This window comes from Molothrus ater, chromosome 10 (assembly GCF_012460135.2).
Source record: "Molothrus ater isolate BHLD 08-10-18 breed brown headed cowbird chromosome 10, BPBGC_Mater_1.1, whole genome shotgun sequence".
Taxonomy (NCBI): Eukaryota; Metazoa; Chordata; class Aves; order Passeriformes; family Icteridae; genus Molothrus; species Molothrus ater.
This window is the reverse complement of record NC_050487.2, coordinates 3581367-3600218: the sequence shown is the minus strand read 5'-3', so window position 1 is coordinate 3600218 and position 18852 is coordinate 3581367. Positions and strand designations below refer to the sequence as shown.

General features: G+C 40.4%; 1 protein-coding gene across 2 annotated transcripts in view; it reads right to left on the bottom strand.

Moving 5' to 3' along the window:
- Positions 1-18852, bottom strand: part of CLSTN2 (calsyntenin 2) — a 318866-nt gene that overhangs the window by 50900 nt on the left and 249114 nt on the right. For both annotated transcript variants that reach the window (XM_036388422.2, XM_054515868.1), the window contains exons 5-7: positions 17194-17343; positions 5496-5681; positions 817-1065 (exon numbers count right to left, since the gene is read on the bottom strand). In XM_036388422.2, coding sequence (XP_036244315.1) covers positions 817-1065; positions 5496-5681; positions 17194-17343 — 585 coding nt within the window. The remainder of the gene's footprint in view (positions 1-816; positions 1066-5495; positions 5682-17193; positions 17344-18852) is intronic.

Sequence of the window (18852 nt, the reverse complement as noted above, 5' to 3'; positions counted from 1 at the left end):
ATCTGATTCCGACCATACATTCAAGGTGAACGTGTTTTATGCTCTATCGTTATATAACTTTCATGATAATTATCAAACTTATATTGTTCTATTGTATACACAGATTTCAGCTAAACATAGCCCCCTTTAAATTTCCAACATAGTTTCTCACGATCCTTCTTATGGTTATATAATAATTACATTTAACTACTAAACAATCATCACATCTAACAATTATATCATTTATCATACTGCTTAAGCAGGTGCAGTGATCTGAGAAAACACAAGGCCTAATATTTTCAAAGACTATTTTTAACATTTTCCAGGGCTCCACTATCAACAGCGGCTCAGCCACACACAGCCCTCGGTGTCTGCGAGCCTCACACACACCGACAGCACCCAGCCACATCACAGAAACCCTACAGAACTGGGCTTTTTCATGGATTAGTATGACTCTTCTTGAATTATGCTGTATCAGCTTTGTTCATGGAATCATCCTGCCCTAGCTAATAAATGAAATCCAAATGCATATTTTATCTAACTTGCTTCAGTAAAGAGTTGGAAGTGTTTCAATCTAAATAATGAAAAAAAAAATTACACATAATTTAGTTATGCTATCAGTCAATTCCTGTGAAATCTCTAGCTGTGTTATCCCAGCTGTGTTTGAAAGTTAGGTAGTCATCAGGCCCTTCAGTAAGCTCTTAAAGCAGCAATGTTTGGAGTGGCACCATCTGAGATTAGTTTTTTCTCAGACCAAATTAAATGAGGAGACATGGCAACACTATACTGCTGTTGATATCCCCTTTGCATAACATTTCTTTCCACACACAGACTCACCTGTCTTGTCAGAGTTGCAGAGAATAGTTTCCTTCTCAGCTCTTAATCCAGGACTAGGTCCATGTTTCATCCACAGAGTGATGGTGAATTGATCAGTTAAATTTTTTGGGACTATTCCATCAGGGATTTTGGCTCCTTGCTTTCCATCAAATTTAAAAATCATGTCATTGCTATCCATGAGGAGCCCAGCTGTCCAGTTGGTTGTTGCACTGGGAGATGGTAACAGGTCAATGGCACCTGAGGAAGCTCCTGCAAATCATATAATGAATAACACAATGAGAGACCAGTGAAAAAGCTGTGAAGATTAATATAGGCTAGGGTTCTGATTCACACTCTTTAGACTACTTTACCCAAATGGTCCTACCAGCCTCAATGCCAAATCACTGAAACATTATAAAATACCCACCATCATGAACCAGCAAGAGTTTTCTAGATTAAACGTTCTGCACAGAAAACTATAGAAAATAATGTAAAGTTATCTTTCTCAGAAATGTTCATTATTTTCTGAAATTCATTAATGACATTTCTTCAGCTATTCCAAGATCTGCTAAGTCAAAACAAATTTTCTGCATTTATCTTCCCTCCCAGACAGCATGAAGGTTTATGGGGATGATGTGCTGTAACATACAGCCCAGTGGGGATGATTGCAGGACAGGCCCCACAGTGTCCAGCAGCCAGACATGGATATCCCCAATAATTCTGGGAGGAATGTCCATTCACAAGGGGGGGGATTCACCCCAACCAGATAATATGACTCCAGTGCTGCTTTCTGGTACATATTTGATGGTTGGAGCTCTGTGTGTTCTTTAATGATAGACTGAGATGGAAAGCACCATGGTACCAAGATCTGATAAAACAGCACAGTTCTTCACAGCTCTGTGTTTGCTTACAGCTGAACAACTGCCTGGCACTATGAAAACCATGCAAGGAGCTACCCAGAGCATGCACCTACTGGTGAAAGACAGCCTGTAGCAGGAAATAAGATTCCTAGAGTAAAAAGCACAGACAATCTTTGTATTCCTCTTGCTGCTTTGTCAAGTAACAATATGGTGAGCAAACTGTGATGGCATTAAAAATCCCCTGCTAAGGTGTTCTGCCCTCCTTCACCATCCAGGAAGAGATAAAAGATCCCAAATCTCTGCAGGAGTGCAAAAAAATTAAAGCCAAAGTGTAGATTGTTTCATACTAGCTTTTAATAAAAATGTATTATAGCAATGATTTGGAAATATTTATCTTATTCTGTAATGGAGTGTCTTGGGTTCTCCAAAATTTACTACTGTAAAATGAGGCTATTTTGAAGTGATATTTTGAATATCAAAGCTAAAACCTACATGTTCATAAGTTTGAGCATGGACACAAAGTGTATTTATTTTACAAACTGTAATTCTGGATAATACAGGACACTGCATTTGTGTAACCAGCACCAAGCTCAACAGGTTCTACTTTATCTGCCTATATTTGTATGGAGATTTATGGCTAAGTTTGGAATCTCATCCTGCTATGTGTTTTAATCCTGTCCTGAGAAAAATTGGATTATGTACTGGGGAGACTTGGCTGGAATAAATCATGCTTTTCCTATCCTAGTAAATCCAGCCAGAGTCCCAGGCTGCTCAGCCATGTACAGAGACAGACCTGGAACAAGGCAAACAGGATCTCTTTGGAGGTGTTCCCAGAACAGCCTGACCAAATGTAGTGCCTGATGCCCTTTTCTCTCAAAAAGCTTCCAGAACAATGCAGGAGCTGTTGCATGAAGCTCAGTTTTGGGCTAAGACCCCTAAGGCACCTCTGCATATGAAAGTGCTTATTTTCACAAGTGATTTATGCAGTCGGCCCCACCTCCTCTCCCAGTCCTGCACATTTGGGCTCCAAACTTTGTGCCAGGATAAGCACACAGTGATGCTGCTCACTGAGCTGGACTAGACTGCTGGCTTAGCTGGAAACAAATGATCCAAATAACACCCAGCTCAAACTCTGCTTTGTGATCAGAACAACTTTGGGCCTCTTGCAATGCTTCACCAGCCAGGATAATGGAGAGAGGGCAGGATTGTGGCTGGAGCAGGGCCTTGAGGCTGACAGTGTTTCCCTGTCTCAGTTTCCCATCTGACACATGTGAGAATTAGCAATCCCATTATTTTCTATTTTATCTACATTTAGAGGAAAGGAGACAGCACCAGAGCCATCTTTCCACTATATTTTAGGCTCCTTATCCGTGTTTATTTTGGTGTGATTTTTTCTGATATGTTTTTGCAGTCCAAGTAGTGCCTTTTAGACAGTCTGTACTTTTTATTACTGTCAGGTAACAAGGTGAAAGAATGCTTTCTAAAATGCTTTGAGGCACAACACTAATAGTTCCTTGTCTTTAAAATGACTCAAGTGTAATTTAATAATTTAAGCTGCCCACCTTGACCATCCAAGGGGTACAAATCTCTGGGTTATTGAAAAGTAGACTTGTACCTTCCATCATATAAATAATGAATTTTAATTCACCCTCCTTAACATCTGCCTTCTCCAGATTTCCAACAGATAAATGAAGAAATGAGCACAGGATTTATAAACTGGATCTCTAATTTTACAGAGAGAGCCTTGCATTTTACGTGGTGCAGAGCTGTATGAGTGATCAGTTCTGCACACTCTGCAATCACATCATGCTTCACTGTGTAAAAAAATTCAGGGTTTTCATCCTTTTCAAAGGATTTTATCATCCAACCATTAGTTAGAATAAGGTAACTTCTGGGAGAAAACTGAGTTCCAGAAAAAATTTAAGTGGCTTTCATAAGACTCCTCTCTACATTAAGGACGGTAAAAAATACTAAATAGCAAAGTGCAGGCCAGGCTAAATGCAATTCTCATGTAAAGCACATTGTCACTTACAGCCTTTTCATCAAAGTCCTGTTACAAGTTTCTACCATGTCTGCTTGCTATGAAGATATGGAAAACCTGGACCAAAAGAAAAATTCTTTCAGCGGTGAGAATTTCCCCCCTATTTACAGACACTCTTCTACTTTACTTGTTTTCTCAAGTAAATTCTCTTCCTTCACAGGTGAGGAGAGCTGAACTCAGAGCTGAAGCTCAGCAGGGATGTCTGTCCACTGCTCAGAGCTGCCTGCAGCTGCCACAATGGCCCTTTAGCCCCGAGAGATGCCTGTAATTCTCTTTTCTACTCCAGTGTCAGCAGGTGAGGCAGTCAAGCCACACTCTGCAAACTGAACCCCTGAGAGTTTGTACAGCCTTCCTCAGCTAAGGACTTCTACACCAGCTGAAGGTACCTCCTTTCAGCCTACACTTGAAATGATAATATTGTTGGATATAGCTGCTATCATTGTTTGATTTCAAGGTAATAATTCTGTGGTTTAGGTCTTGTTCATAGGGGTCTTAGTTTACTGAGTGACAGTAACCTTTGCAGTTCAGGTCTGTAACAGCACAAAGCAAAGTTCTTTTGGCTGCTAATACAGCTTCTTAGAGGAGGCAAAAGTATTTGACTTTAGCTATTATATAAATACTATTTCTAGAATATTTATATATAATTTATATATAATATCTAGATATATTTAGCTATTATATAAATACTTAACATATTTATTTTTATTAAAATTTTCATATTTTATGAAATCAAGCCTTGGTCCGCCTCTCAGATTTAATATCATTACCATGATTAAGATGCATATTGGGGCAGATGGATTTTCATCTGCTCTTCTAGAGCCCAGGCAGTTGGATAAAGACATAGAATTGAAGTCATGATTGTTTCTGTGATCTTAACTAAGCAATTTTGAAGTTGAAAATATTCAGATTTTATGACAATGCTACTACTCCCATTCACCCTTACCTCCCTTTCTTCATCTCCACTGATAACTGATAATTGCAACTGCCAACCGTTTTTCCCTGGAAATTGCTGCTCCATTTTTAATAATTTAGTAACACTGGCTGAAATTTTTCATTTATAAAAATTATTTCCTAAAGGTTAGTGTATTGATCTTAACATACCTGCAGCACTGCTGGGTGATTACCAGAGCACCCAGAACCAAAATCCACCCATTTAAATGAAAAAAATTGCACAATTACTACTGTAGCTCAGACAGAAACCAGGCAAAGAGACAGGGAAGATGAAAATTAATGTCTACACCATCAGGGCTTCAGAGGAGGATGTTTCTCTACCAGGTCAGCTCTTATCTGAAGTTCATGTTTGTTAAATATTTTTGCCCAGAATAATATTTTACTTTTTGTTTCTTTGTCCTCTGGCACAGCACTGAGCAGCAGAACAGAAAGCTGGGTCAGGAGGACTGAAACACAACAGGGAGATTTAATTCCCTTCAAATCCTATGGTCTTCCTGTGATGGCAAATCTACACTGGAAATCTAACTACAGTGTCACACCACTATCTGTAGCAGAGGGAAGAAAGAAGGGGAAAGAGATGGAATGAGGAAGAAGGAAAAACTGAGAGGGGAATCGAAGCAGGAGAGAAAAAAAATTAAAAGAAGGCAGGGAGAAAGTATGAAGTAGAGTGAAAACAAATGGAAAAGAAGGATGGAGCAGCTGCCAAATATCACCCTCTCCATTTTCATTGCTACGATCCAAAGTGAGCCAGCTGAGCTAAATCCAAGCTCTGCATGCTTACAGGTCACAAGGAGCTGGTGCCTTGTTTGCAAAAACATTATTATGTCAATGGAAATCCATATCCATACCACATAATTTCTGCAGAGATTTTTCAGAGTAGGTTTCACGATCACAGCCCTTGCCGATGTAGTTGGTCTGCAGTTCAATGGTGGTGTGGATTGAGGACACTGGTCCATCACACGTTTCCAGGTGGATGCTGGGAAACAAGGGGATGCTGCCAGAGCCAGGCCTGTATTCAATCCGTTTGTTCCAGTCTGGAAAAGCAAACCAATCAAAACCAAGATCCAATGGTGAGTAAAAGAAAGGGAGTTATATAATTTCAAATTACATATTATTCTCAAAGGACACTGTCTAAGGCAAAAATAAGAGTCTCTGAAGTTGGCATCAATAAGCTACTGTGCTAAAAAAGTTGAATTTTGGCCTTGTTCTTCTAAGAGTGTCAGGCTCACTTAAGTAACACTTCTCCTGGTTGAGTCACACAAGCAGGGGCTACACACATCTCCTGACAAGAAGTGCTAATTGGTGTCAGTCTGGAGCTGCAGTGCCCACGCTCCGTGACAGACTACAAGCTGACTCTGCAGGGAGGAGGTTGTCTGCTGCACCCAATCTGGTCAGATTTCACAGCGTTGTGATAAGAACAAATACCTCCAAAGACCAGGCTAGACAAGTCACTCTAATATAACACCTCTGTAGTGCCACTTCTGGTCTTTGAACATCTTCCTTATTTTGTGAAGCACTGATGACAGGAAGTTCCAGCCAAAAGGATGACTCCTGCTTCCAGCTAGATCTGGCTAATCTGTGTTTATGCAGATGCCTCACAGCCCACAACATTTAAACAATCCCCTGCCACAGGCAGCCACCTGTTTGTGCCACACAAACCCCCTGTGCTGCTCAACTGAAGCATTTTAATGTTTGAAATCCAATTAATTATGGTGTATGCAACACGCTTCAGAGAAAACCCAAAAAAGCAGCAGTAATTACAAACATGTATTTTAGATGTCTTTACAGCTCCTATTTTCATCAAGTCACAGAATGGCTGGAGTTGGAATGGATCCTCAAAGCTCACTTACTCCATCCCACTGCTGTGGGCAGGGACACCTGCCACTAAACCAGGTTCCTCAAAGTCCCATCCAGCCTGACCTCAAGTTGAGGGATAGGGCATCCACAGCTTCTCTGGGCAACCTGTGCCATGCCTCAGCATCCTTATAGGAAAAAAAAAATAATTTCATCTATCCAATCTAAATCCAACTTAAAGCTGTTGCCTCTTGTCCTGTCACTACAGGGCTCAGTAAAATCTTTCTATCCATCTTTCTTATAAGTCCTCTTCAAGCACTGAAAGGCCTCAGCAAGATCTCCATGGAGCCTTCTCCACACTGAACAACCCCAACTCTCAGTCCAGCCTTCTGGCCATGTTCATGGCCCTACCCCTCGTTGCTTTAACAAGTTCAAATCTTTCTAGGAAAAATAAGACTTCAAAAATGGAAAAGTTCTAGGTCTTGGCAAAATCCCTGAAAGCAAATGGACAGAGATTTGTTCTAAATATCAGTGGAAGGGAAAACTAATAGTGGATACAAATATGCATGTATGCATTTAGTAGGTGAAGGAGTTTGTGTTTTTCAACAGATCTCATTTCAGAAAGCTTAGGTCTTAAACTGCATTAAACTAAACATTTACAAGAAATTCTAAACATCCATGCAAACACTGAAGTGTAAGTCATTAGTCCAGAGTCCAGGCAATGATGTCACAACCACTGGTCTGCATTTCAGAATTCTCCAATCTTCTTTCTGACATAACCCAATTGTTTTTTACTAAAATCTTCAGGACTAGTACATCATGACTAAGACAACCATGACTTCCCTTGCACATATAACTGAGTTACTATTTGAGTTGTAATTTTCATGTAATTCACTCCATTTGTTCCACATTAAGTTAGACTTGATCTACAGTTGCATAATTTCTCTGCAACTGTCGGTTTAAACAGTTCCATTAGAATTCCAAGTACCATATATGGGACATCATACAATAATAAGTTTCTGTTCCCTCTCCATTGCAGAAATTTGAGGTTAACAATTTTCCAATAGAACAAGAGCAGCAAATTCTTTGAGCTTCTTCAGGTAAAAATAAAGTAATTTGCTGGTTTTATGCAAACTAATAATATATTAAGTTTTGATCTTTATAATCTCTTATTCACCAGTTCAGGCATTGTATTCCTCTACCCCAAAAGAAAAAAAAGTCTTATATAGGTCTGGAACCTTTCTGACTATTTCAGCAGCTTTCAGCCACATTTTCATTTCTCAGCTATACCAAATGGACCAGTACTCATGCAAAATATTCCTTAGGGGATGTGAGATATGACTGAATTATAAACTGCAAGGTGCCTGAAGCTGCACACTCACCTCCAGCTATACAAGGAGTGTCCTATAAAACTCACATCATATAAAATGCCACTGCTCACGAGGAAGAATGATGGGAGGCCTCTGTTTCTGCCACAAGAACTGGAGGAGGTATTTTGTTTCATGCTTGTTTTCATCTTGGCAGAAGTGGGAATTTGTACCCAGAGATCATAAACCCTGCACCTCCCTAAACCACTCACATTTATCTCAGTTCTAGATTGTAAAACATCAGCTAGACTTGAACCAGTGTCTTTGCACCTTGGTCTACTGCATCTACCACAGACCAATCCCTATCCTAAACTGCACCAGCACTTCTTCCTTCACTGACTTAGTGCAGATTTAGGAATTCCACCAAGAAGTCCCTCTCCATGCCAAAGGCATTCCCAGGCAGGTGTGAGGCAAAACTGGAGCAGGTTACAATCCTGTGACGGCAGAACCGTCCCCAAAGGCAGCAACAGCTCTGATAAAAAACAACTGGCTTATTCCCACAGAACCTGCCCCCAAGCACTCAGCTCCCAGAGCTGTGAAGCTGAGGCCAGCACCCTCTGCATCTCACCACCACTGCAGGCAGCAACGCTGGGAAATGCACAGAGCTGGAACAAGCAACAGTAAGCGGTAGTAACAGTGCAAAGAAATTACTGTGACAGTAACCCAAGTCCTTGATTTAATTTTGAATGGTGTATTTTGCTTTCTCTCAGAATAACATCCCACACTGGACTTACTCAAAAGATCAGCACCTTCCCTTCAGGAATGTGGTGGTACTTTTTCATTTCCTCTGGAGTGACTCACAGGAAAAGTCTTATGTAACCTGAATCTGCAAATACCTCTAAATTTAAGTATTTTCTAGATATGCTCAGATACATAACCCCACCTGAATTGGCAGGCTGCACTTAGATGAACTAAACCCAACCGACACAGTTCCTGCTTTGACACAAACCTGACCCAAGTCCTGCTAGAACACGACATTACACAGCAAACTTAGGAAGTAAACGCTGTCAGGGTAGAAGACCGATCCCAGGGGGAAAGTCTGAATAAAACTAGCACTGTTTAGTCCTGCAGCCACTGTTTTGATTTTATAATTCAGCAGGCTTTTGCTTGCTTTGCCACTTGTAGCATGAAGGGGCTCCAGACAAGGCAAGACAGCCCCAGCTGGGTTATGCCTACAATTAGAGTATCAAATGTCAAGCTTGTAGTTCAGATTTCATCAATTATAAAGCAACTATGTAAACATGCATCTTGATCGCTGAGATACTCAAACGATCCCAAGATCAAAACGGATCAAACTTCAGTGACAGTTTGAGCCTTTAAAAGTAAATCCCAATGCACTGAACAAATTTTCCTTTTAACAACGGATGGGTAGTGTAAAGACGGTCCTTGATCTCTAAACTTAAGGTTTTCTGTACTGTCTTTGTGATCCATGTTTTATATTTTCATTAATTTCTAATGCTAGATGACACTGAGGGGTTTAATCTGATTTTTTTTTTCCTTGAAGATCACACAGAGGAGGTTTGACACGGTTCACATCTCCTACATGTGTGTGGCCATAAACTTTGTTTCCATTTCACAGTGTTAAAAATGATGGTGATGTAATTAAAGATAATTGTAACACAATGAAATATGAAACTTCTCTCCTGTTACACTGAAGATATGCATCTTGGCAGCTAAATGTAAGATAAAATTTATGTGGTGCCGTTAGTGAGTCTCTGCAGCATCGCTACATAATTGCTGGAACAGAAGGTTCCCAGAGCAGTGTAATTGGTATCTCTTCTGTTTCCTCTGCAGCATTCTCACATCTGTGCTGTTTATGTGGGCTAGAGACTTGGCTAAAGGTTACTCTGGTGCCTTTTTAATGTGAAATAAGATGAGTGACTTGTTAAGGAAATGGTAATCAGGTCTGACTCAGTTAAAGGGTTTCCACAGCAAAGAGAAAACTCAAACTAATGTCCCAAGCTCTGCTGGTTTGCTAAGAGATTTAAGTGCACATCTCAAAGCATAAACAAACATTCATATACACCTTCTCCTTGTGCAGTATGTTGATAGTTTCAAAAAGACAACAAAAAGAGACAGAAATTTGTGCTTAGTACAGGACAATGGAAAGGCTGATGCTGCAGGAGCTGGTGAACCCAACCGAGTAACTGTTGTGCTCAACCTACTGACACTGAATATTCTATCAAGTGATAAAGTTCCCAGACCTAACGGTGCTTAATTATGTGAAATAAACACATAAGAATCTAAAAACCATGAAACAGCATAGCTTAAGCTATTATTTGTCATGAGATTTCATTTGAATAATCTATTTCCCACAGTGTCAGAGCCCCAAGGGCACTAATAAGCCCTAATGAACCTCCACAAGCTTCACCTGGGGCCTCCATTTGCCCTTCCATGGGCCTGGAGCTTTGTTTAAGCTCAGCCCCATCAGACTGGGCTGCAGGTGCTGGTCTGTCTCAGCCACGGCATCTCTGGATCCAGGAGCCAGCCCAGGGCTTGCTGCTCGGGTTTGACAGAGCCTCAGCACTGTGGAGCAGCCCAGTGCCTGATCCCAATCCTCATCCATGGATCCCAATCCTCATCCATGGATCCCAATCCTCATCCATGGATCCCTGTCACAGTTTGCAATCCCTGCTTCACAATTTAGCTGCCAAATAAGTTTGGCCTTGTCAGACCTTCAACCTCGGCCAGCCTAGAGGTAAAAAAAGTCCTCAGATGAGGCAGGGATAGGTTGGATTCAAATCTACACAGGGGCTTCACCTGTCACGTGCCATCCTAAGCTGCAGACATCTCCCTGGTCAGGAGCTGGGCTGTGAGGGGATCAGCCCAACCAGCAGCTGAGACCAGGCTGTTTTAAGCCCCAGGAGGAACTCTGGCTGTTTTAAGCCCCAGGAGGAACTCTGGCTGTGGGCAGTAAAGCTCGCGGCTGTGGCGTGAAGCTCTGAGGTCTGTGTGTCCTTCCTGTCTCCAACCACTGACCCCACACAGTGCACATGGCCCCTCACATAATAAATCCCCCCTCCTGGGACCTGCCTCCTCCCCAGGAGGGGGGATCTGGCATCTTGGCTGACCCAGGCCCCCTTCCCTGGGTCTGCCCTGCTCCCCTCAGCAGGGTCAGGGCTTGGCCCTGGGTGACAAATACCTCACCCCACCCTGCCAGCTCTGTTCTTACAGCTGGCTCTCTGCTTGCTTTCCTTAGGGAAATTACCTTCTTCTTGCCAGGTTTGAGTTGGTCACAGGCTTCTAACGTCTCTGCTGGAGAGTCGGCAAAGTGCTTCTCAGATTCTCAAAGACAGACTCTGAAACACTGCATGGAGTAGTTACCCAAATCAGTGAACTGGGGATTGTAACTCTTGTGGAAAGCCTTAAATTTTTCAGCCCAAGGTCTAAGAATATGTGGCACTATTTACATGCAGAGAAAAAAAAAATCATAAGGAAAAGCTTCAAACCTAACTGGATACCCTGCAGTGCTTTAACTTTTGGGCAGAGGAAATGTTAATGGAATGATGCTGTCAGCTGCATCTCAGAGATAAGAAACTTCTCAATGAAATGATAATTACCTCAGTAAAGCTCAGAAGGATCTTGCAGTGAAAATTCTAAGAAGAAATGACTAGTTTTGTAGTTGCAAATACAGAAATGTGAACAAAGGAGTTATCTTCCACAGAGTTATATGGAAATAAAAATCTAGTTAAATAGGTCTAAAATTAATGGAGGTTTTGTATCACTTAAGGTGGAAAAGACTGGCTTCAGTATTTCAGTCCTCACAGATAAGCAGAACAGCCTGCAAGAGAGGGCAATAATGGGTAACTCTGCAAAGGTGAAGCTCGTGGTACACAGGAACTCTCTGGTAATGATCCCTGTGAGCCTGCCTTGGGAGTGTTTGATATTTCCATTGGCAGTCCTGGCACAAGACCAGGACCGTGTTAGTTACTGCTGCTAGTGAAGGGAAAGGAAGGCAGTGCCACACTAGAAGTCAGTTCTAGAAAGAAGATATCCTAAAGACAGAAAAAGATGACCTTGAGAACTGGTGTTACAGAAACAGTGCTTAGTAATGATACAAAGTGCTCAAAAGTCCGGCAAACTTCTGAGAAATCACTGAAAAACAACAAATGGAAAAAGCTGATCTCATTAAGACAAGAAAGCATTTCCACAGGCCACAAGTCTGATATGGCCAGGCAAAAGCAAGGCAGTCCTGGAATATCTAAAGCACTGTTTTCAGTAAGAGGACATGGTAAAAAGAAACATGGGAAGACCTGGAGTGCTCAGGGAAGATGAATTTAACTATAATGCAGATACAGAACTTACTAAAGAGAGCATATCTAAAAAATTAGATTGGAACAGGTATGACTGCTTTCTCTGAATATGTCTGGTAGTCAAAGCAAAGTAAAAAAGACATAGATACAAGTAATAAAGGAAATATGAATTTATGTAAATTTTAAGCTCAAAACTCGGTAGTACTCAGGAGTTGAGTTAATTTTCAGATGTCTGGAGTGATTAGAGTGGGTATTTTACTAAAATGGTGCCATTCAAGTTAACAGCTGAATGTAAGTATTTCATCCTGATTACCCTGGTTGAAGGATGTGTGCTAATGCATGCATAGGGGTGCCAAGCCTAGACTGGCATAAAGACTCCCTGCTTCACAATAAATTTCATTTATAAAAATATGGGTGAATATCTAACAGCTAAGACAACACAAGGATGGTGTTTTGAGCTGCTAGGTGTCTGCACAGGAGTAATGCAAATTGATTTGTGTTTAGTGCAGAAATTACTTGGCCCTTTTAAATTGTTCTGGAAGACTGAGAACATTACCTTCATCAGCGAGCTTTCTGCACTTGACCAGCCTCCTCCAAATAATCAGTTCCCTTAGTAAATCATTCCTCCTTGTTAAAAGCATTGGCAGAATGAAAGCCAATATGGTTTTGGTTTTCCTCAGTAACTGGATCTTACTAGAAAGCCCTCAAGAAAACCATTCTGAAGTCACTCAGCTACTGCAAACAACATCTCTGAGGAATGTTGACTCAGAAGTGATGTGAGATCACTCTGCTACTGAAATGAAAGGTCCTGCCCTTCTTTGTACAAAAAAAAAAAGATTTTATTTCAGCAGGCAGGGCAAGCTGATCTGACTGCACACAGCCTCTGAATGCCTATTCAGCCTCAAAGAGGTGCTAGGAATGTGCCTTTAGGAAGGGCCCAGGTCACCTTAGTCGGCCCAACATGCCTTAGGAAGGAAATGATTGCACTATCTCTGATACACTAACAACCTTTCAAGAATATTTTTATAATCTATTGGGTGAATAAACAGAGAGAAGCTTTTATTTCAAAACTATTTTTAAGCCAACACTATGTAAAAGTAATTTAATTTTTTAGGACTATCTCTTTTAAGATAAATTTTTAAAGAACTTCAACCTTATTCTTTTTCTTGCGTAGTTGGGTGTGGACACATATGGGTTCACAGACCTTGGAAGACAAATGCCAGAAATCTTTTCAGACTGGTAAAACACTTGAGGCTGGATGCTGTGAAATCCTGTTTTGTATTTGGAGTCCTAACTGTCCAACTGCAGGTCAGTCACCATTGCCTATGCAAGGCCATATGGAAAAAGTCTCCTTTCACAAGGGGAAACAGAGTGACTTTTGAGTTCTGGGCTGTTGTCTTTGCTCCACACTCATCTCCCAGGAAGCATAGCCATCCTTCCCTGTTGTGAGCTCTCTTTTACTTTCCCAGGGTATTCAGTTGGTTGCTTCAGAGAAGTTTTATTCTTCTAATAACTATTTTCTGTCTGAAATCAATTGCATTTTAGGGAGCAACCTCACTTGTGGTTTAATTGTCAATAATTGAGCAGACCTCTGACAATCTCAAAACATTTTTCAAGTTTTCAGGTCCATGATTCTACCCTTTTTTTCTCTTTTTTTTTTTTGAGGCTAGACTCTTTCTCTCCCCACACAAGTGCATTGGTCACCAGAGAGCCTGGTACAGGAATAATTGTTTTCAATTTTTTGCTGCCTTGCATCTTTCAGCACATTGGGTTATATTTAATTTCCATTTGTAACCCCACTATGGAAGGACAGTAACAGTTCTGTGAAAACTGTTCCTGAAAGTAACAAATGTGACAAAAGGTTACAATACCATAAATGACCAAAAGGAAACCTGGTCTAGATTACATGACTTTGTCTAACTTCACCTCATGCTATTTAATGAAAATACTTGATGGATGTTTAGTGCTGGGGTGCCACAACTCTGTCCACCCTGCTTTGAATAAGGAAGAATAAGAGATCAGTATTTGTGACATGAAAACAATGTAGTGGAAGGAACCCCACTGAAAGTGAATGCCTGGGAAGAAGTGCAGTGTGAGCTTTGTGCCCACAGAACTGAGACCAGACTTCCCCCCGGAGGGAGGGACAGAAACTGGGGAAGGTGTTGAAGATAACAGGTTTTGCTTGGGATGGAAACCCCATAATTGTGTTTAAAAATGTTTTAAACCAAAAATCCAAGTATCTTCAACTGCAGATTGAGCCATTATGATGTCAGGAGTACTGTCATCATCCAGCTTTTCTTGGTAATTCTGTCCTTTACCTACCTGGCAGGACATGGTCACTGCACTGTTTGGAAATCATGGACATGAAAACACAGCTGGCATGAAGAGATTTCGTAAATGCACAGCTCTAGAAGTCACTTGACAAAACTCAGTAATGAGAATTTCCAATTAAAATAACTGATTAGGAAGTCATTCAGCCCATTGATTTACATTTTTAGCTTGCTCAGTATACAAATAATACTCCAGAGTGGTCTGCTCAGAAAGCAGATGCCAGCTTGGGTCAAGTTTTTTTCTAGAGTAGCCTCTGAATAGAGGGGAGGCTTTTTTGCTGAAAATGTCTGTGTGGGGATCTGGCTGCTGGTGGATTAATGCCCATCATCAGAGAGCAGGGAAGCAGCTCCCGGATTTAATGAAGACTTCAATGCTGTTAGCCCAAGGAAATATTGATTAAAGGAAAGCACCTTGGCTTGTGGAGCCTTATTTGCTCTGCCACACATCAGTCACATGCTGTTGGCCTCAAGAAACAGGAATAATTGTGAATTGCTTTACATCAGCCTGTTCTTCCCTCTCCCAGCCCTGCACAGTGGAGGTTATCTGAAGGGCATCTACACTGAAATTGGCTGCAATAAAATTTTTAATACTGAAGTTGCATTAGACTACTCCAATCTCTATTCATGATAGTTACATAAACAAGTGAACAATATTTCAAATTACAAAAGCCCTTAGCTTTCAAGAACTAAGTGCCAGTGCCATAAATTGGAATTCCGAGTATTTATTTGTTCAGAATAACACTGAAGAACAAAAAAAAAAAAAATCACCTATTTTAGCAATCTCTATCATAACCAAGGACTCAGAATATTCCTCTTTTCTGTCAAAAACCTCCCATTATTTTACTTCCTGAAGTCCTCCAATCTTTACAAATATAGCATTATTTCAAAGAAGATGGAACAAACTTGCTGGCTGCCCCTTTGTGGGGAGGTCACAGAGCACCAAACAAAGGGAAGAAAGAACACTATTAATATCTTCCATTTCTAGTCTCCAGATTTCCTCTTTAAGTACTACAAATACTCTCAGAAAGTTTTGCTTATTTGATCTTATTTTTTTCCCTAGAAACAAGTGATTTTTACTGGCTCAAACTGGCAAACAGCATCACCTACATGAATTTCTCCACCTGTAAAAATAAAAAAGTATAAAAAAAATCTCTTTAAAAGAGAAATGTATAAATTTCTGGAATGCTTATGGTGTAGGTCATTTTCTAATTACAGTTCATGAATTAATAATAATTAAGCAATGAGGCCCTATCTACCCAATTGTTTACTTAAAGACCTTCTACCCTGAGAGGAGACATCCCCTTGCATTTTGTGCTCCTTGACGTGGGGATGTGCCAGGAGGTGGAGACTCGTGCGTTTGACAGATGGAAAGGTACAAATAACACAAACAAAGCATCAAAAACACACCCCAAACCCTGATCAAACCTGTTGAGATTGTTCCTTTTCCTTTTATTGGCTGCCTAGTGTCAAACCCACCTGATGGAGCCAGAAACAAGCATAACAACCACATGAACTGTGAAATAATACTGGGCAACAGAAATACACCATTACCACACCTTTGCAAAACTTATTCACTCAATAAAATACCTGAATAAAAAAAATATAGAAATGAAAAAAATATTCATCTGTTACACCCATTTTAATACAAATCTCGAGCTAATTTGGGGATAATTAATTTATCTGAGATAACTCCATAAAAGGGAAACAAAATATTTCTCTAGTGTAAAGAGACCATAATAGTTTTATAGAATAAATCATGTGAAGAGTAATATCAGTTAGAAAATGTGAAATTACTTCATAGGCATTATGGTTTCTTTCAACAAAAATGTTCTTCAAATACTTGGGTACTCGTCCATCCCAAAAAACTGAAACGTGGCTCTGCTCCAAGTGAGGGCTGTGGAAATGGAATCCTGCTATTGCAAACATTTCATTACTAGCTCCTCTAGACGAGAGCTTCTCATTTCCCAAAGAAAATATTTTTTTCTTTTAAATGACAAGCTGCAAATTTACCTTTAAGTACAACAGCCAAATTGATTTTTTCCTTCTCAATCATTATGTTTAAAAATTACAATTATGAAGGTCAAGTTAATCCTGAATGACACCTGCATAACGTGGTCACATCCAATTTGTTTGTCTGTAATCCAGCCCTCATTTCCATCTCAATTCCTAATAATTAGAGGCATATATATTTTCCCTGTGCACTGTCAGCTGGGGTTTTCTCTATTCCAGACAGGGTATAGATCCTTACAGCCTCTTTAGAAAATCAAATTGATTCCTACCAGAATGTCTCAGTATCAAGACAGGAATCACCTTTAAAGATGCTTTTCACTCCCACTGAGGGTGCCTTGGCTCCTGCATGCAATAAAAGCCAATCCTGAACCTTCAACAAGATAATGTGAACAACTCCAGCTCATATGGCAGAAATACCTTGCCACAGTAGCTTCAAAAACATTCTTTTAAGGAATAGTAGGACAATGGCAAAACAGCATCATTTTTTTAAAACCTTCCAGAATATTCTCATAAGATAACTTATTAGACTCACAAGATAACTTACTGGAATAGAAATTTGCCTTCTTTTTATCTGATCTGCTCTTTGCCTAGAGAAGAAGTATGGCAAATGTAAGCAGATATGGGATTATCATCCACTTTGTTAGCAGGCTTGGAATGAGGCAGAAGAAATAGCAGTAGTTTTTCACACCAGTACAACAAGCACCCTCCTTTCCTTACTGCGAGGTAGAGGGAAAACACCAAAGGAAAGAGATTTAAATAAAGAATTAAAATAGAAAAGCTATTCAACCTTACCTTGCCAGCCTGGTTTGCACACAGGTTTGACATTAACTCGTACCAAGACATCTTCTGTCGCACGCTTCTGCCCACAGTCAAAAGCTGTGACCAGGATCTCATACTGGTGCTGTTTATCATAGCTCAGTTTCTCAGTGTTCCTGATGTTACCTAGAGGTTCAACACAAGAAAACATTCAGAGATTCATTCTTGGCTGGGCATGCCCAGACTGCAACATTTGGGTCCTGGTTCATCAGGTGCTTTGTGACTTTGAGCTCTCTTGTGACCGTGTTCACGGGGGTCTCAGGTTGAGGGAAGAGACGAGAATGTTGACTCCATGTTTCAAAAGGCTTGATTTATTATTTTATGATATATATTACATTAAAACTACACTAAAAGAATAGAAGAAAGGATTTCATCAGAAGGCTGGCTAAGAATAGAATAGGAAAGAAGGAATGATAACAAAGGCAGCTGTCTCAGACTCTGTCTGAGCCAGCTGATTGTAATTTGCCATTAATTAGAAACAACCCCATGAGCCAATCCCAGCTGCACCTGTTGCATTCCACAGCAGCAGATAACCATTGTTTGCATTTTGTTCCTGAGGCCTCTCAGCTTCTCAGAGGAAAAATCCTAAGGAAAGGATTTTCCATAAAAGATGTCTGTGACACTCTCTGAAGCACACAGGACATGCAGAGGCAGGACATTCTGAGGAATGGGAATGATTTTCTTTCAATCCAGCAGAGAAATAAGATACTTGTAGGAAAATGTAAGATGGGAGTGATATAATATGGGCATGGCTCTGTCAAAAAACATCTGCTCAACAACACTTTCTAGAGTAAGACAGTAAAAGTAATTAGCAGTTACATCTTGACACTGGAGCTAGGAGTAGGTGCACCCTCCTTTTCCACATTTGCCATAAAAATTCCTGGCTTTAACAGCCACAATCCTGAGATCCACTACTGAACCCAAGTATCTTCCTGTTTTCTCAAAAGCTATTACCCTGTAGGTGAGAGACATTTTAAAAATAGGAAAAGCCCTAGAATCACCTCCTGCATTACAGTGTTTAGCAGTATTTGATAGGGCAGCACAGAGTTATCACATGCAAAATAAAACCCAGCAACAACAGGGTTTATCTGCTGAACCTGACACACATAAAAAGGTAACAAATTGCCTGCTTTGGGAACAAAGACAACAGAACTTTCAGAAGGAAAGGGAAAGATCCTTCTCTGAATAGTTCCTGGAGGACTGTGAGAGCACCATGCAAAAATATATGGGTTTTCTATTAACAAGTTCAGTGTTTTAATCCTGTCCATTTCCACTGAAATTTACTTTTTGCACAAGTTGAAGCTTCATCCTGTTTAATTAATTTCATGCTTTTGCTCAGGGCTGTTTGTTTTACTATCTCTTTGAATGAGGATTTTTGTTCTAGAATTCAAAGAACAAACTTACTGTGCAGCAGTGCTACACGTAACATCTGCTTGCAAGCAAGGATCAGCAAAATCCAATTGTTTGTGCTAAATTTGAAATGGGCAGCTCCCCATACCCTGGGATTTAGTCAGATGCAGTGAACCAGTCCCTACAGGTGCCTGGCCAAAGTCTCTTTTGTTAGGCACAAAACATTAGGTTTGGTTTGAGAATTTGGGTTTCATTTTCTTTTTTCTTTTCACTCAAGTGAGTGAG